This window comes from Palaemon carinicauda, chromosome 22 (assembly GCF_036898095.1).
Source record: "Palaemon carinicauda isolate YSFRI2023 chromosome 22, ASM3689809v2, whole genome shotgun sequence".
Taxonomy (NCBI): domain Eukaryota; kingdom Metazoa; phylum Arthropoda; class Malacostraca; order Decapoda; family Palaemonidae; genus Palaemon; species Palaemon carinicauda.
This window is the reverse complement of record NC_090746.1, coordinates 82812552-82833011: the sequence shown is the minus strand read 5'-3', so window position 1 is coordinate 82833011 and position 20460 is coordinate 82812552. Positions and strand designations below refer to the sequence as shown.

The 20460-nt window shown below is 34.1% G+C and overlaps 1 protein-coding gene across 4 annotated transcripts in view; it reads right to left on the bottom strand.

Annotated features, from left to right (window-relative positions):
* Positions 1-384: 384 nt before the first annotated feature.
* LOC137616567 (cytokine receptor-like) overlaps positions 385-20460 on the bottom strand; it is a 160092-nt gene continuing 140016 nt past the window's right edge. For all 4 annotated transcript variants that reach the window (XM_068346440.1, XM_068346443.1, XM_068346444.1 and 1 more), the window contains 6 exons: positions 8445-8532; positions 6679-6736; positions 6114-6254; positions 3255-3422; positions 1836-1937; positions 385-1635 (listed from right to left, as the gene is read on the bottom strand). In XM_068346440.1, coding sequence (XP_068202541.1) covers positions 568-1635; positions 1836-1937; positions 3255-3422; positions 6114-6254; positions 6679-6736; positions 8445-8532 — 1625 coding nt within the window. In that variant the 3' untranslated portion in view covers positions 385-567. The remainder of the gene's footprint in view (positions 1636-1835; positions 1938-3254; positions 3423-6113; positions 6255-6678; positions 6737-8444; positions 8533-20460) is intronic.

Below are 20460 nucleotides of genomic sequence, written 5' to 3'. Positions count from 1 at the left end.
ACCACACTGAAAGTCAGAATGCTTAAAGTCACATATGAAAAATGTATTAGTCAATTTCCCTTTATAAGATGGGATACTCATAAAAATTAAAACACCTTTATTCACAATTAGCTTATTTCAGCACAGTATATCAACTACCAAGGGCAAGTCTTTGTACTTTCTAAAGGTGTACCACATAAATTTAAACTGGGATCTCATCAGAAAAGCTGAATTTGTCACATCAACGTTCACCCAATAATGTTACAATAGAGAATGCAACACAAACACTGGTTAATCCACTTCATCAGAACTGTTTACAGCTGTACTCACATTATAAACAAAGAGCAACACACACTATGGGTGTTTCAGTACAGTCTTTCACAATAAAAATATTTCATGATACCAGGTAATTTTATTTGTGGCTTTAGTACATCACTCCTCACATAAAGGATCAACAGAGGTTACTTAAGAATCTCTGCGGAAGTAAGGTTCCCACGTATCAAACTTTATAAGAGCCACGACTAAAATGCAATAAAAGAAATCATGTATTTCATTAAAATTAATATCCTTATTATCAGGACATATATCTCACACCATGGACGCTTTATGATTTGCTGATAACACAACTGAATGTGGCTCATGACTCTGGGCTAAAAGCCTTTTAGGAGACATGACCACAGGATCATGAAATGTTAATGTCTCTTGGGATACATATCCAGAACTTTGTTTTGAAAGTGACGGGGCCAAAGGTGGCCATCGACTTCCTCCTCGATTATGATTTACTGTTGCATCTGAAGTGTTAGGCCGCGTTGGAACAGAAGGACGGCCTCGGGAGCTTTCCACAGGTGCAGAGGCAACCTCTCGGCCCTCTTCACAAGTATCATGCTGTATGACTGGATGAGCCCATCGACTTCCGGAAAAATCTCCTACAGATACGTATGCTCCACTAACCTTTTCTGGAGTACTATTGGGTGAAACCAAAGATTCAGCTATTGCACATGTTACATATGGGGTCTTATTTGTTGGAGATGCAGCAGTTACAGAATTATGTGAAGAATGAACAGGTAATGCTTGTGCAATACCAACATAGCCAGCAGAAGCTCCAGGAGGAGGGCCAGGTGAACTACGTGAACCAACCCTGCAATAAGCACCTGGTGGTAAATCTTCATCAGGCGTTGACACAGATTTTGTAAAACCTGTACACAATGATGGTAGAGAAGGTTGCCTTTTCATGACCCCCATGGCATCACTCACAGCCACATACCCTCTAGCTGGAGGTGTAGTTTCAGGCCTTCCACCTTCAGCCTGAGCAACAGCTACATATCCAGTGTTTAACCATGGCAAAGATCCAGTTTTGATGTAAGGAGACATTTCAGTTGTCTTTTTATAAGGGAAGTTGTGACGAGAGTATGCAGGGAATCCACCTTGTCTTCCTTCATGAGGAAGAGTGAATTTATTAAGGATATCTAAACTAATAGTATCTGCATCAGCATCTGGCATGCTGATATATCCTGTGGATGTCCGTGCTCCTAAAGGCATTTCAGGAAGGGTGCCTAATGCACCATTTGCTGTAAATGGATGTGAGGACATACTTCCATCTGACATTCCAACTGCTAAGTTTGGTACTGAACTTGCCGATACATATCCTGTATTCATCTGAAATAATATAATAAACATAAGATAGGTATTGGTGTCAATAACAGATAATACTAGTTTAGACAATTGACAAAGAATATGAAGAATAATTTTCTTTTGATATAAAAGAAATAATAATATAGACTGTATACACGTATGTTAAAAAAACGTTTATCCAAGACATATCAATATGAAAAAATGATGCAAATGAAGTAATTTACCCCATCTGGCAATCCTGGACGGACATATGGTGGTCCAGGTGTACGAAGTCGCAATGATCCAGAGCTAACCCTATTACTTCTATCCAAATGGGATCCTGGTTCCTGTGAGTAAATTCATTGATAAGTGTGGAGTAGCTACACATATGAAGTATTTGCATAGTTACACTTGACATGCATTAAAGGTGTATTTTACATGAAGATTAAGAAATAAAGAAATTCTTACTTGTTATCTATAGTAAAAATTAAATGACAAGGTTATGGTAAACTACATTATAATTTTTTATCATGGAAGACATCTGCACTGAACTGTCTTTATTTGTTTGCGACTTGTAACTTGTGAATCTCAAGCGAACTATTTTATTCCTATTTAGGATCATTACATAATCTGAAAAGGTTAAAAAAAAAAAAAAAAAAAAAAAAAAAAAAAAAAAAAAAAAAAAAAAAAAAAAAAAAAAAAAAAACCACTTATCCTAGCAGAGAGAGAGAGATTTTAAGTTTTTAGGACGAAAATTTCAAAGTAATGTTTTTGGCGAATTTTAATTATTCAGTTTCAATGAGTTTATCGCATTTGACAATATTGGGTTTTATTTAAACTGACGTGTTACTCTTAGGATAAATGTATTTCAAGCAATCCAATGTGTGCGATTGAGGCTATGTAAATGATCAAATTCTGTAATTTCATGGAGCTTGTAAGATGTAAATCGTTCCTAAACTGATGCTTCAAAACATAAGATTGATCTCGTTCATAAGCTTATGCCTGGAATTGTATTGCTAACCATAATCGAATGGCTGATTATAGTCACAACTTGCTTGTGAAAATTTGCAATCCCAGTAATAACTTCTCCAGTCTTTTTTTTTTTTTTTAAACCCTTCTAGATTAAGTAATGATCTTAAATATGAATAAAATAGTTCACTTCAGATTCTGAAATTACAAGTCGCAAACATATAAAGACAGTTCAGCGTAGATATCTTCCAAGATAAATTACACTTGTTTTTTAACTAAAATACTAAAATTATATGATCGCTCTCTCTCTCTCTCTCTCTCTCTCTCTCTCTCTCTCTCTCTCTCTCTCTCTCTCTCTCTCTATCCTATATATATATATATATATATATATATATATATATATATACATATATATGTATATATATATATATATATATATATATATATATATATATATATATATATATATATATATATATATATATACATATATATATATGGGAGAGAGAGAGAGAGAGAGAGAGAGAGAGAGAGAGAGAGAGAGAGAGAGAGAGAGAGAGAGATCTTATAATTTTAGTACTTTAGTTAAAATAACAAGTGTAGTTAATGGAAAACTAAAGTAGACGCTCCCAATATTGATAGATACTAAGGAACTGGATATCAATTCCTGGTAACAAAGTAGAATATTCCATTACCTCTTGAACTGTGCCAGAATCGGATGATGGATGATGTCGATCAGTGGCTGACGAGGAATCTGATTCGCCACCGGTTGAACAACCCGAAGAGTCACCGGGATCGGTCTCCGAAGTTCCAGAATCACCCGACAGATTTCGTCCAGTGCGTTCTCCTCCAGGGGGGATCAGCTGGAAGATGGTACGTGTTAAAATGATAGGCAATAATCCGCTTTTTACATGAATAGTTTTTAATGAGAGCGTAGGTTATCGGGCTCCAATTGGCAAAAAAAAAAAAAAAAAAAAAAAAATAATAAATAAATAAAAAAAAAGAAAAAAAAAAATAACGATTTCTACATTCTGAACTCGCTGAAATTACTCATGCGGTTTAATTAATAATGTATGGCTGATCTAATGTTAAGGTATAACATTCATACATTCAAAAGCCCGGTGATTTCAATTTTATGTATGTCCGCATATCTTTCGAGTATATATAATGATAAGATTGCATCCATTACTATGCTCAGTTTCTGAGAAAGCCCTTAACGATAAACAAAATATAACGGACATGCAAAGAAAGTGCCATGTAGGCAGAACCTCCTCAATTTTAAAACTTGTAATACGCCATTAATCCTCATAATATCAGACTGATGACTTGCAATATGATATATGAAAAATGTATAGCATTTATTCTAGAAATAGCATTTCCTTTTATCAGTATTTTTATAAGTATTGCAAGCTTCATGTATAACTTTAAAATAGCATTAGATTCTCTGAAATTAGTTATATCAGTTATGCAGATAATATATATCGTAACTGTATAAAAGCTTGATAATTTAGGGAAACATAACGCTTTCCTAAATTGTGTTTCATGCCCAAGCAGCTATGAGTGTAGTGTGCAAAAATGTATTGCTTCAGAGTGCACTATTCGTTCGTTCATTCAAGGATGTAAAATAAACAATAGATAGAAGATGTTCAAATACAAACTTAAATATTTGTTTGTAAAAAAAAAAATGTTGCTATTATCAAAATACGATCAAAATTGAAATAAGCCGAGTCATCCAAAATAGCACGTGAAAATTATAGTTTTGGTGAGCGATTCTTGGCAAAGCCCACTGCTGGCGAGCCATTTGCATGCTAAGCTGAAAATGTGATGGTATATACACTCCAAGAAAAACTTACAAGTATTGTCTTCCATATGAGAAAAAAAAAAGATAGAAAAGATCATAATGCAAATTGCAATGAATAAGATGTGTTCACTTAGCACAATTTTTCTTCTTCTTCCTTACTTAAATGCAATACTTATTGTGCCTATTCATGTGAATTCATCAAAAATATCTATAAAACTTATAAATATCATACTTAAGGCAACATAGTTCCAAGTTAAAAGCTTCTTAAAAAGACGAAACGAAAAAGAATTGCTTGTGACATATTTTTCTTCGAAAACTACAAAAATAACAGATCCATGATATACATGCTGTTAGAAAGGGGCTCAAAAATAGATGCAGATCATAAACTTCATCGCAGCTATAAAGTAAATTAGGGAAGGGAATAAAGATTACTATTAAAAACCAGAATAAAATATTTAAGTACTAGAACCATAAATAAAAAGGACAAAACACAAAACACTAACATTGCCCCGTCATACGTAAAGATGACTTCTTAAAAGTAAAAAAAAAAAAAAAAATTCGTTGAATTGAAGTTGAAATTCAATAATCTTAAAAAAAACACTTCCAAGAGTCATTTAAAGGAATGCAAACTTCAGTAGATAAACGAAATAACCAGAGTGCCTGATGCAACAGATTATGAAAGTAATGTAAACAAGTTTTCGCTAAAACAGTAAAAGCACACTCAAAGATAGAAAGGAAAATATTGATAAAAGAGTGAACCACTAGTCATAAACTAATGACAAGAATGCCATACATAGAGATGAAGAACACTAGGAACTCAGAAAACAACGAATAAAGAGGGAACCAAGCATACATAGAATACATGAATAAATACTCTCTAATCTATGAACACAGATGCAGTAATACATGCTTGATTATTCTTCCCTCGAATGAAAATGATTAAAATAATTGTTTTAATCCTCGAGGTATATATCTGAGTAATTTAATATATATGTGGTTATTTGTAAGATAATTTTCAAATATATTCAGTCCACCACAAAAATATTTGCAAGACCTCTCTCTCTCTTTATCACAACTGAGAAATACTTAGTATATATCGAAGGGTCTTATTCAGTGATCAGGGATATTGTTTAATGTAATAAAAGAAAAGAGTTAATTTTAAAATGGCATCCAAATTTTTGCTTGATCTACGCATTTCTAAACACAGACAATATCCTGCTTTCTGGATGAATTTTAGTCGTAAATAGAATTATGAAATGTGTATAAGGTATAATTTGGATGTTTAGATACAAATGAATATTGAAATATGAGTGGAATATACAGTTTTCCTTGAGACCAGGTTCGATACCTGATATCGCCCTTAAATCAGTCCAGTTGTAATTAGATACTAATAGATGTCGGGGTTCAGTCCTTATTAGTGGCTAGCTTGCTAACCCTACGTTAGCAAGCTAACCACTAATAAGGACTTTCCGAGATATATATATATATATATATATATATATATATATATATATATATATATATATATATATATATATATAGGGTATCTGCATAAAATAAGTTCATGTAAAAATGTATATTGTGTATGTAAGACGAAACAAAAATCGTCTATTCACGTCATGCTTTTTTCGTACACAATAGAAAAATAACTACGGCAAAATGAAATCTAAAACATAAGTTAGACGATAAAACAAACTAAAAAAAAAAAAAAAAAAAAAAAAAAAATAAAAAAATAAAAAACACCAACACTTACATCTTCGCATTCTGGCTCAGCTGTCACGTCGGACAATCCCGAACACGGCGACTTCTGTTTTTCATGGGTGATGCTGTTGCGGGTTGGAGTCCAAATCCCTTTATAGCTGTTTTCAGAACGTGGACGAGGTTCTGTATCCTCCTGTATAAAAAAAAAAAACACAAAAAGACCTTTATCCAGAACGAAAGAAGAACGGAAAGAGGAAATAACAATACCTTTAAAAAAAAAAAAAACTAAAGTTTTGTTTCCAAAGTCTATCTCAGCAGATGTAACAAAACAAGATTAACGTTGGGTAATAGGGAATATTTTGATCCTCCAAATGAGGTCAACATGAAGGCTGAAACAATGAATATTTGAAAAATAAAATGAGCTACTGAGGCTATAAATTTCATTGGTACAACCCTGACATTGTACAAATACGAATAACAACATTGGTTGAGTTTGAATTGCTACATTAAATGGTAATCTTCTTGTGCAAGAGCCCGCTAATCGGCATTTGTTTTTCATGAGGCAAACGTGCAACAACTACCATGGAACGTGTTTTTGTCTGCTTATTGATACTTACGAATCCGGGAGGTAGCACTGGCTTGCGCCTCAACTCCAAGCGGAACTGTTTGATCATACTGCAAGATAAGAAGGAAAAGAAAAAAGGTAATTGTTAGAGCACTGACAGAGAAAAATCCTGCTTGACTACAAACTGCTTGGCTAATTATGACATGTCATCTGACAATACCGCCGGGTTATATTTCCTTTAAAATCTCGACAAAACCAAATATCCTTTTCATATGCTCGTGTTCCAATCTCATGGATCTATATTCGGAGCATATGTCTAATAGCTTCCGGGTACACCAGCAAAGTTAAAAGCAAGAACGTAACCTGATCTAAGCCTGCAATGCCACTGGGACCTTGGAGGTTTGGGGGGTTCATGGTCGGGGAGGTCATGATACAAACGCTTTGCATAGTTTTCACTTCATTTCATTATTACGTTTACGCAGGAAGCTTAGTACTAAGATGTGAAATACAGATCATTGCAGTATTTTGATTTTCATCTAGGATAAATTAATTAAGTGTATTACAATATACATATTACTTAATCTATATGCTTCAAACGCTAGATAAAAATAAAAAAATCATGTGCTGTTTTATTATGTGGAGTAAAGCTTTTTTTCATAGAACGTTTGGGGTTTACATATCATATTTGCTTTTGACTCAGTGTTAAAACAAAAATACGAATGCGCACAGTAAATGATAAAACTGACAATAGTGTTTGTTCCTGAGATAATGACATGTACTTTATATATAATTCAGTAAAAACTGAAAGATATCTATAAAAATATTCTATTATATCTTGGACAATAAATTTACAGGTCTTTCTGTCAAAAAAAAAAAAAAAAAAAAAAAAATTAAGGATTAGAGGAGTCAAATGACAAAATGGTAAAAAACAACATGAATACATTCTTAAATTTAAATAGCTTAAGTGCTTCTCCCAGCTGTCATCTAAAGCTGAACTTGCATAAAATAGATACACGCAATGTATTACTGTTATATACAATTATCATATTACTGATAGATAAAGGGGATCACACAGCTAAAACATGCTTGCTTTATGTACAAATGGATTAGAAGTTGTCAATCTGAAATCAATATCAAGATGATATGGAAAACCACAAGTTTCACAACTTGATTATAGGAATTTTGAGAATTAAATTCAAGTTCTTAGACAAATTAGGGTGAATTCTGCTGTCAGGCGGAGAGTGATAATACAAAGGTAACAATCTGTGTGCCATTTACATATTCATCATAGTATTTTTTTCTAAGGAATCTTATGATTAACAGACTATACATTACATCAGATCTTATATCTTTGATGTTCATGCATAATAATCCTGGTATTATTTCCTGAATTGATATTGAACTTGATGGAAATTATGAAGCTGAACTAATATCTCCAATTAGGACAATGCTAATTTCAACCAGTTATGTTATGTCTGTAGCATCTTCTTCAATAAAGTAATTTGTTTAAGAAAGGGAAGTTTAAAAACATATTCATACGTTTAACAACCACAATGCAAGCTGCTATAAAAACTATATATATTCTATATAATAAATTACTGACTTGAAATTTTTTAAATCCGAATACAATCTTAAATTTTCTGCAGATTTACACTTAATATAATAGTTGGAAAATTATTATCTTGGTAAGCTAGAAATTCTATATAGCATATAAAACAACTCTGATAGAAAATAGAAATAATATGTAATGAATGCTTCAAATTTTTATGTAAACTTAAATTAAATAGAACATGTTGAATAAACTCAACGGATACTCACTCCCAACTGTATCGACCAACAACAAGGATGAAGATGACAATGAGGCTGGCCACCACGACAATGGAAAATATGACCCACCAATGTACACCTGCGAGAAAGAGAGAGTGTAAGGTTAATTAACAATCACAGGTATGAAATACACCGATGACGCTTTGTCACGCTTATTTTGGGGGAAAACGTGAAAATTATATAATTCTAGTTTATTGAAATGAATCCTTTCATAAGAAACTGTTCTACAAAACAATATGCATAGAGAAAACATAATGTATATAAATACACACACACAGACATATATATATATAAATATATATATATATATATATATATATATATATATATATATATATATATATATATATATATATATGTGTGTGTGTGTGTGTGTGTGCGTGTGTGTTCAACCTTTAAGCAGGATTGAGTATTTACCTAAATGCACTGGTTGTGTATCCTAAAGTTGATTTTTAAGAATAAAAATTTGGAAGAGAAACAAGAGATTAAATGAAAAAAAAAATGTTTGTGGTATTAATAGCCCAAGAAACCCATAACGATCGAGATACATATAATGCTATGTGGTGCGTGTTGAGGACTTATGTATTACAAGGTAATTTGTTGGTTATTCTTAATGGAAACTGAATTATTGTTGATATTTGTAGGCGCGACTATGATTGGCTTAGTATCTAAAAGTATAAAAAGTAAAAATTAGGTGCAAATTATGAGTAAATGATTGTTTAATATTTCCATAGATGGATAAGTGAGAGAGGCTATGAAGAGTAGTAAATATATAATCGGAATGGTGTAAAATTGTGTGAGTTCACATCCGAAGTTGAGTTTCCTAAAGAAAATATTTGAAAACACAATAGGATTGTTAATGCTACTCTACGTTGCGAAGGTTTGTGGAGTCATTTGAACGGTATAAAACACGCATTAGGATGGGCAGAAAGATTGGAAACACTAGAGTAAGAATGAAAGATGCAAACGTTAGCAGGGGTAAAAATACTTTTACTGGTATTTTGAGATTGTTTAGTTAATTGTAGAAAAAGTTGTTATAATTGGTTTTTCATTATTGGGGAGGCATGGAGTGGAAAAGTAGGATGATGAGGAGACTCTCGGGTGAAAAATGCTGGGACAGAAATGGCTTTATCTTCTGGGAAGTCTGTGGCATTGCTTTATGGTAGATGGTCGAAGTGCTGCATGTGAGCTTTATGCGAGGTTATGTACACTGTTAAAAATTTGCATTAAAAAAACGGTAAATGTCTAACAATTTTTATATATTGACGTAAAGGAATGATATTAGGGTCACCAGCCCGTAAAAGGTAATAACAAAGTATGGTGAAATTACGGTCACCGTATCTTACTAAAATGCGGCTGAGAACAGTATATTTTTACGGAGAATTTCAGATTAACATTACGTTTTTGTTTAAGAGTGTAGGGCTGTAGGCTATGGAAGTAATTATGTTTTGGAAATTTCCTTCGCAGTGATTAGCCCTTAATTCAGCAGGTTATGAACAACAGTGTCAATAACGGTTGCTGTGCCTCTCTTTTACCCAATCCCCTACCATGTGAATCGGCTTACTACAGTATATAGCTTGGCTAATCCCCTATAGTTCTTCCTGGCTCATGCCCCAAAAACGATTAATTGATTACTTTCTGACTCATGCCCCCAAAATACTTAACTAACAGCTGCAGTTTATGCCCAAAACGGCGCAATGACTTCCCGCAAACAATTTGGAACCAGGGACACAGTGGAGAGTCAACTTAATCTAAGCCTGTCTTACGAAGAAACTTATGCCGAGCAATTCTCTTAAGAAAATAAGTGATTTCAAAATTCGTTTGCCTGCAGGTCAACAATATAATTCGCTGTCTTGAAGGAAAGTCCAAACTGAAAAGTTTATGGATAACTCGAAAGAGGAGAGCAGCAGCAGCAAAAAAAAAAAAAAAAAAAGGTTAATGCCAGTCCCAAGATTTTGATATTGACTGATGCCTTTTATAAGTTAGTGAGTCAAATGGACTGTTCAGTCCCTGACATTTACGAGTTATAAGATTATATACCGTTAATTTCGTTTATAAAATTTCAATGAACATTCAAATTGAAAGTTACTCTCAGGAGTGCCGCAGAAAACCTTATCATTAGAAAATATATGCTTTGTTGGTGCATACTATACACATGTATATATATATATATATATATATATATATATATATATATATATATATATATATATTTATATATATATATATACATAAATATATAAATATATATATATATATATATATATATATATATATATATATATATATTATATATAAACATATCTTTTTATACAAACAAGCATTAGTATATACACATGTATCTATCTATCTATCTATCTATCTATCTATCTATCTATATATATATATATATATATATATACATATATATGTATATGTATATATATACATATATATATATATATATATATATATATATATATATATTTATTTATTTATATATATAAAACACGCAAACCAGTACATATGTCTATTTTATGACATCTATTTGAATACCACATGAAAAAGGAGAAAATTATTCTACAGATTACATCCGTTCGTGGAAGTCTGGCAGATGTAAATAATTCCGTGAAATACTTAGCGTCCTCTGTTTCCGGCATTTGGGATATCAGGATTATAATGATATAGACAGAGAGAGAGAGAGAGAGAGAGAGAGAGAGAGAGAGAGAGAGAGAGAGAGAGAGAGAGAGAGAGAGAGAGAGAGCATAGCAACGTTTCACAAGAAATATTATTGACAATGGGCTTTTACTTCGAGGTTGAATGTTTTCTCGTCTTTGATAACGCAGGATAAAGAGAGCCTTTGATCCTCGTCTTCAAAGGGCACGCAGCCTATTGTCTGGACGAGATCAAAGTCCCCCTGACTTGGTCATCAACAAAACGATACTCAGTCAATCAGGTTGATACCTAGAAAGAACATCATCCAGGATGCTAGCTCCAAATCTTAATTACAAAGGTTTCGAGGCATCAATAAAGGCGACAAAGAATTTCATCTCTTTAGCGATGAATTCTGTATACAAGATGCTTACTTGTGGAAACAAGATGAACTTTAAAACTACAAGTTGAAAAACACATACACTCAAATTTGTGTCTGCCTCATACACACGCATACACACTTACATACTTACACACATACAGTAAATACACACACACAAATATATATATATATAAATATATATATATATAAATAAATGTATACAATTATATATATATATATATATATATATATATATATATATATATATATATATATCCTGTTAAAATAGAAAGCTGACCAATATTTACTTCTGACCATCTACGACAAATTATCAGACAACATATGAGTACAGTAAGAGGATCCATTATATCATTTGCTTACAGAGTAATGTAAATAAGGCTAATTATAACGTCTGTTCCTTTATGACCTTTCCATACTAAGAAATTAAACATTACACTGAAAGAAAATTACTTTCCAAGATTATATTATACGAGAAAGTTTTGGTAGGGTAATTTTACTGAGAGAGAGAGAGAGAGAGAGAGAGAGAGAGAGAGAGAGAGAGAGAGAGAGAGAGAGAGAGAGATTAGGAAAATGATTGAGCGTGCAATACTAAGATAAAAATTTCCTAGATATATTCCCAATTCGAATGTTTGCTAACAGCAATTCTGAAAAACTCTCTTTTACCTTTCTTCAAAGTTAAACGAAGGACAGTCAGACTGAAAATTGAAGCAAACGTTGCCATAATTGATTTTTAAAATACGTTACTTTAATAAACTAATAAATGCCCCAAAGTAATACAGTGGAATTTCATCGATAAAAAGAGCTGCGCGAATATAAGTAAAAAGACGATTTTATATAATTGGATCGGCCATCAGAATAATACATTATTATTATTATCATTGTTATTATTAATAGCTAAGCTATAAACCTAGTTGTAAAGAGCAAGATGATATAAGCCCAAGGTCTCCAACATGGGAAAATAGCACAGTGAGAAAAGGAAACAAGGAAATAAACTTAAAGAGTCATAATAAACAATGAAATAAAATATCTTAAGAAAAATAAAAACATTAAATTATATATTTCATATATAAACTATAAAAACTTAAAAAAAAAAACCAGAGGAAGAAAAATAAAACAGAATGGCGTTCCCGAGTGTACCATCAACTATTATTCCCTTTTTTCCATACCCAAAGGGTTACTGTAGATTTATATGGGATATGAGCAGGATTCCGACCGATGCCTTTAGGATTTACCTAAATAAATGACTGACTTAATCATTCAGCCATCCATGAATCTGACATGAGTATTTAAACAAAGCACTCAAGTACAGTTAAATTGAGGTAATATGAAAAGATAGAAGTTAAGATGCATTTAAAAAAAATTCCCATTAGATAAAAACAAAACAGAAATACAAAGGAAGGGAAAAAATAGAGACCACCATCAAGCAAGAATGTCATTTTCGGAACTCCAAGAACTCGTAAACAAAGGGCCAGGTGAATGCTGAGAAAACGCAACGGACAACAAAGGACCGATGTGCTGCGCAACAGCTCATAACAACAGACTGTGGTGGTGCGCATAGCCTCTTCCCTCGGGTGAAGAAATCCTGCCCCCCCCTCCTCTCCAGATCCCAAGAACGGGCAACATTTTGCTCTCAGAATCAACAAACACAGCCGATGCTGTGGTCTTCATTGTTGAGGGGCCAGGGATCCAAGAACTGCTGGTCTTCTTAGACACTGAATGCCTACCGTGAATAGGCAAACAGTGCTAACAATGGAAACCTCCCATCTTATCTCTTTCTTGAACACCCTCCTCACTTATCTCGATCTTGGTGGGAGGCAAAAGATCCGAGAAATGGAAAACCAAAGGTCCTAAAAAAGAACAACTGGGGTGGGGGGAGGTCTTCAATGGGGGCACTGCTCCTTCCCTGGACTAAGAGGAAACGGTCACAAAGCCACAAGGATGGGGAGAAGAATGGGCTACACTGGGCAATAGGAAGAAAAGTGATAGGAACCAAAGAAAGAGATTTTGGGTTCTCGAGAACTACCCCATTGTATTTGGCCATGATGTCATCTTGACGGCTTTATTATGTCTCTCCTACTCCGGGGCCTAACTCAACCCTTCCTAAAAAAAACCCGGTGCGCTTTTTGTCATCATTCAAGGAAACGGCATTTAAGCTGCTATGAGGAATTCTCGGGAACTCTCTTAAAAGGTAATCCTATCCAATGAAACTGCTTCAGCCCTCCTTCCTTCTCAATGATTCTCCTCTTTTTTCATTTACATCTCTAAACAAAGTGAACATTATAATCCTACTTCTCTTTCCTTGAGAACGTAATCCCTCATGAAAGACAGGACAATGGGACTGATAAATTATCTATCCTTAAAATATATATTTTTTAATATTCTTCAACAATGAAATGTCAAAAAAGTAAATCGTTTAACGAACTGAGTATATAATCGAAATAACCAGAACAAGAATGACCTCTAAAACAAGTTTGCAAAAGTGGCATTGTTTAAGGGGTTTCAGAGGTAGCTCACTCAAGGCCTGGTTTTGTATGGTATTTATAGTCTTATAGGTCATGGCTATGTTACTTTCACTTTTGAATAATTCCCATCCAAGGACTCCGAGAAAATAGCAAAGGCAATTCTATTACGTCCTCAAAAAAAAAAAAAAAAAAAAGTTATAATTTGATTCTCATCTGTTCTTATAATTTTCACCCTACCTTCATGAAAACTGGGTTACATTTATTTCCTTTTACTATGGAGGAGGAATAAAGAATCTGAAACATGATTTTGGTTTGCAAATGATTGGATATTCAATATCGAATCACAGCATGTCATAAAACGACATAATACATCAAAATACATATAATATAACTGCAGTTGGATATTTCATTCATATAGAATTTGAAAGGAATAAAGCCATGTCTTGGTAAATTATTTTCTTATTTATGCTAATCAGCCGACCTTTCTCTCCTTAAATAAAACTGAATTAACTCCGTTACAAGAATTTAAATAATACTTAAATAAGGTATACACTATTTTGAAAGCTTCGACTAAGGTAAATTGAAATATACCTTCGAACCATGGTGGTGCAAACAAGACCAGTAAAAAATACTTCAAAATACAAGGCAATAACATTAACAACAATAACAACAGCAGCGCACGCACACACATATACATACACACACAACACACACATACACACACACATATATATATATATATATATGTGTATATATATATATATATATATATATATATATATATATATATAATGTGTATATATATATATATATATATATATATATATATATATATATATATATATATATATTGAATAATGCAGCCTAACCATACAAATTTCATTGAGAAATATCTAAAATGTTCTAATAAAATTTGAGATGTTCACATGAATAATTACCGGAAGAACAATAAATAGCGTCTTTCCCCTGTCCACTAAACCTCCAAGTCGGAAAAACTTGGACTTTGAAAGAAGAAAACAATAACAAAAATCATTAACCCGACTGAATGGAAATAATTTAAATTACGTAAATATAAATTTTCCTAGTAAATATTTGCTATACATGCAAAAATATATATGATTCTCAACTACGCCAGTCCTTTCCAACATGAAAATATGCAGGAATGAATAGCCTTTCTGAATATAATCCTTCGAGGGCAGAATAATAATAAAACAGATGAACGACAGAGTTTCACGAGAGGCCTTGAGAGGAGCTTTCCACATAAAGTTTATGACAGATATTATAACATGACACCCATTTAGTTCTGTGGCCGCATGTGCGTGTGCGCCCTCTTTGTTGCCCAACTTGCATGGTAACAAATTGCTCTACTCTTTGTTTTCATAGGAAAATTCCAAGTAAAAAGGAAATCATAGTGATGATGCTAGCGCACACAAATATGCCTTTGCCCTCCCACTTCCTCTCTCTCTCTCTCTCTCTCTCTCTCTCTCTCTCTCTCTCTCTCTCTCTCTCTCTCTCTCTCTCTCTCTCTCATCCATAGAACTTCAATCTAGATTTTGCAAGGAATTGAATAGAAAATATCACGTCTGCTAGTAATTGAAGACTATTGTATTGGTTTTATATAACATATATCAATTGGCCAAAATGTATGTATGCATGTATGTATCTATATATACAGTATATATATATATATATATATATATATATATATATATATATATATATATATATATATATAGGCTACTGTCAAGTGATCACGCGAAAATCTCACACTATCAATAATCCGCAGTGACCACCATGGTGACCAAAACGGGCCGCCAAACCTCAGACATGAATAAGGATATGTCTAAGGCCTTAGTCCAGCAGTGACTAGAAACGGCTGCATTTGTTCCTAATGCGCTCTCTCTCTCTCTCTCTCTCTCTCTCTCTCTCTCTCTCTCTCTCTCTCTCTCTCTCTCTCTCTCTCTATATATATATATATATATATATATATAGAGCATTAGGACATTTTTTTCCGAATTGGTGTTGGGGCCAGAGATGAGTTACAGAAGTCTCTGCCACATTCATTATTTACCCGATGGATCATGAATGAGAGACCTATGCAGGATTACTTTCTCATTATTAGTCGCTTCATACACAATGGCTCATCAGCATCACGTCGAGGCTAGTGTGTACACAACACAATTCATCCTTAACTTGCACACAACTGTTCTCTTTGGATTTCAGAGTAAGAAAAATCCACGTTCATTTTGGTATCTACAGGCCAGTCCTTTTCAAGCCTAATCTTTGAAGTCTGATCACAGCTTAGGACGAATCTCGGAACAAAAATAAGCAGACAGTGTTGTGATATCACTAGTACAAAATAGAAAATAGTTGTTCCACCAACAAACAAATTCTGCCAGAGGTTGAAACTACGGCTATAAAATAAAAATATATCACGCAAGCTGTCCAACACCAATATTTAACATATGAAAGTGGCCACGCCACCGAATACGTTGCTTTAATTATGACCTTTTCCTGTCGAATAGCCGAAGCATTTATCCAGTCAATGGAAAAGAGAGAGAGGTAGGGGTAGGTGGGAGGGGGGATTCCATCCATCTAGTACCAGGCCATACAAATGCGATTATGACAACACACCACAAAAAACCGACAGATGGGATACCAGGAACCGAATGAATGGCCGCCCTCGTCCCAGCTGTTACCGGATCATCAAATAGTGTAAGGGGCAAATCACAGCAGGAAGCTCGACATTAATTCAACAGAATTTCATCGGGGCTCCTTTGTGGGTCAACTATGCTAAGTGGTTTAGGACAAGGAGAGAGGGGGAGAGTAGTGCCTCTCGTTCTAAACGCAAGCCCACGAGGAGGGAGGGGACTACTGAAGTGGATTCAGTCAAACTCTTCTAAACATTGCGTAGATGAAACTATATTGATTCTTGTTTATTCATATGATTGATATCGGCATCGCACCCAATTGTTTGATTATTATGCAAAAGGTTCTATGTACTATTTATAAATATTCCTACCTTGTAGGATAATCTATCATGGCTGTAAAAAGGAACTAAACAATAACACGGAATTTGCAAGCGGAATTGCGTTCGGCAAATTGAAACTGGTTAAGCCTTTGACTAAGATTGATGAATTAGCAGGATCCGCTGGAGGTCGGGTTGGATTTAGCAGCAACGGTGAACTTCCGACGTATGTGTGTGTGTGTGTGTGTGTGTGTGTGTGTGTGTGTGTGTGTGTGTTTGTGAGAAATGGTTACATGCTGGTTTCAGGTTATAAAATCATAAGACAAATCTCTTAGCAACTATAGCATAAGACCAATCACACCCAAAATAGTGACGGTCAAGAATTTCCAAAAATAATATGATTACACAATTACCGATGTGGGTGTCAATGAAAATGAAAATAAGTTTTGCGTCTCCATTTCCCCCCCCCTCCCCCCCCCCCCCGAAAAAGTAAAAGAAAATAACAATTACTCACCATTTTCTATCTGTCGTTTTTGCCATTCTTGTATATTCCAAATTAATAATATACCATAATATAAAACTAAAATTCAAAGAACAAAATAATTATGGAAGAGATAATAAGAGACTTGTTTTTTCCACACACAAACATCAGTAATAAACATATTCGCAAGTCACGTTGTTTCTTCAGTTGGCATTTTTCTTTCAACCCCTCCATTCTTTGAAATAACAAAGAATAAAAATGCCCCCGCTCCGCCCAGCCTGCCATTATAACCAATCAAAATACAACGGTTCTAAGAAGAGCCAATTGCCGAGCATTACAGCAACAGCTCCTCCCTAACAATGCTACGTCCACCAATCAGCAACTGGGCACCGTAAATTGGGCCAATCAGAAAGCACATGTTGGGGCTTTGTCTACTTAATGAAAATAATAGTAATAATAATAAATGCGTATCATTTGTTGCATGTGCGACGATATGTCGATACTGAGTAAAAATAAATAATAAATATTGTCAATGAAGTCATTCTTGCACAATAGTTTTTATCAATTATGAAGATCAATAGATGTTCCAAAGTCCTTTCAATATTTTAACTTTATCATTTTCCATCAAAACATGACTAGCTTTAATGGTTATGCCACCGATGTTCTTCGGAAAATAGAATCAGAAACATCAAAGGACTCGTGTATTTCGCGGAAAAGCAAACAATTTTGACAAATTACACTATTACGAGTTTAATTTAGGACAATTTAACCTTTTTACTTACAAACTAGTAACGAGAGAGAGAGAGAGAGAGAGAGAGAGAGAGAGAGAGAGAGGAGAGAGAGAGGACTCGTACTATGTTTTAGATATTTTGTATTTGTGAAAAGAGAGATACTGTCGTTTAAATCACTCAAGCTTTTTGTACTTGACCATGCTAGGGAATACTACTTAAAACAACCATATATCAATAAAAAGAAAGAAACCAAACATTCGACAGAATGAGCAAAATATGATTTCTTTAAGATCTAAAATCATAATTTCGTTATAATTGCAAAATTTGGATACTGGAAACCTTTCCTCAAAATTTTCGTTTCTTGCGCAAACTTTGAAGGTTTACAATTCAACTCTGCAACGTTATTCGTCTTCAAAATTAACATATGATATATTTTCTTCAACAAAACACTAACTATTAATAATGCAAATAACATTTACTGAAGAATGCCACATAACATTACACATCCAACTTCGAACGCTGGAGAGACATACTGGGATAAGATCTTCCCCCCGGCTCGCATAGCATCATAATGTCCTCGGCCGTTCCACTTTGGACTTCCAAGTGAATTCCATGAAATCCCTCCCATTGTGAAGCTCGGAGAAACAAGATAGCCAACAACAAAAGAAATAGCGCCTTGTTGTGATCTTGGTTGTGATCACAACCATCACAGTAACGGTGGTCTTGCAAGCTCGGCCATTTTCTTTTCTTCGGGCGTACTCAACCGTGCAAAGGGAGGTCTGTTATTCCTACTTTTCTCCAGTACGACTGGTCAGTCCATTCTGAATCCAAATATTCAGCTTTGAAAATCCTATTTGACTCTTACCCAACGAATAGACTAAATTCCAGGTGTGGAAATTTTAGTGCATGATTTAGAACAGTGCAGAAGATGAAATATTTCACTCTACCAAAGTCACAAGCGCAACAATGAAGATAGAAAAGCAAGACTAATGTTGGGTAGAATTATGCCATCCACCCCCAAAATGATTACCAACTTCTGGCAAAATTCCCAATATCTAATATTTCTCCCTACATATTTGTTCACATTGAACTTATGATTAAATAAGTTCAATGTGAACAAATATGTAACAAAACTCTCGCCAGTAGCCTATAACCTTTAATACATCTTTTGAAAAAAATCATCTGTGCTCTTTGATAACCATACTGTAATTGAAGAGACTTGCACTCAAACTAGATGCAATTATCAAGATCAAATGCAAGGAAAGGAATGACGGTGAGAAAGAAAGCAGCTGTCTCTCAAATATGTGAAGCCATCTAACGTAAACACATGCAAGTAGGAAATGACGATCCTGCAGTATTCGTCTCTCTGGGAAATCGTTAAAAAAGAGAACATAATCGATCTCAATGCTTGATATGGCATCCGAAGGGTTAAACAACAAGTAAAAAAGAAAAAGAAGTCACATCCCTTTTTCTGAATATATGAGAAACCTGGCAAAAAAAAAATTCATATTGGTAAACAAATTGCACTTACATTACAAAATATGCATTAAGGCCATTAAAAGATAATAGTTAATTTTTATAATCGCTTTGCTAGAGGCCATTCATTCTACTTCTGTCTTCTCTAATTACTAATTAGTCTCCCTCAAAAGCAACAAAACCTATACATCTCCTTCTTCCCCCGACCCCCACCAAAAATAATCAATGCCTTTCTTCCTTCTTGAAGAAGAAGAAGAAGAAGAAAAAAAAAGCTGGTCCTGATACTTAAGGTATATAGAACCCTTTTGAAAAGATTCAGGTGGGTCTTTACCAGAAAAGGGGAGATTGAAATTTGCAGAACACCCATTTCCTTGAATAACGCTCGGAGTGAAGATTTTCGAAACCTCGTTTGTAAGAAATAATCCCTTTAGGTACAGTTTTCTATGAAGTTCAAAAACAAAATCTGGCAAATTGCATATGAAAACCCCTAGCTCACCTTAAAGTAATTGTATAATAACTTTGCTGATAGCCTTCGACTGTGTTGAGAGAGAGAGAGAGAGAGAGAGAGAGAGAGAGAGAGAGAGAGAGAGAGAGAGAGAGAGAGAGAGAGAGAGAGATAAATTCCTACGAAATAAACAAGGAAAAGGAGGCCAGGCGCTGCTTCCAAGAACATATATTTTCACGGAAGTGAAGATTTTTTCCCCCTTTTAGCCAATTCATAAATTAATCATCACAAACGGAATGCTTTGCTATGTACTTCGGATTCCCTCCTTCCTTCGTTGATATATGAGAAAGTAAATATACTTTTCACGTCAAGCAAAGTACATCAAAAGAAATTCAAGTAGATAGTAATAC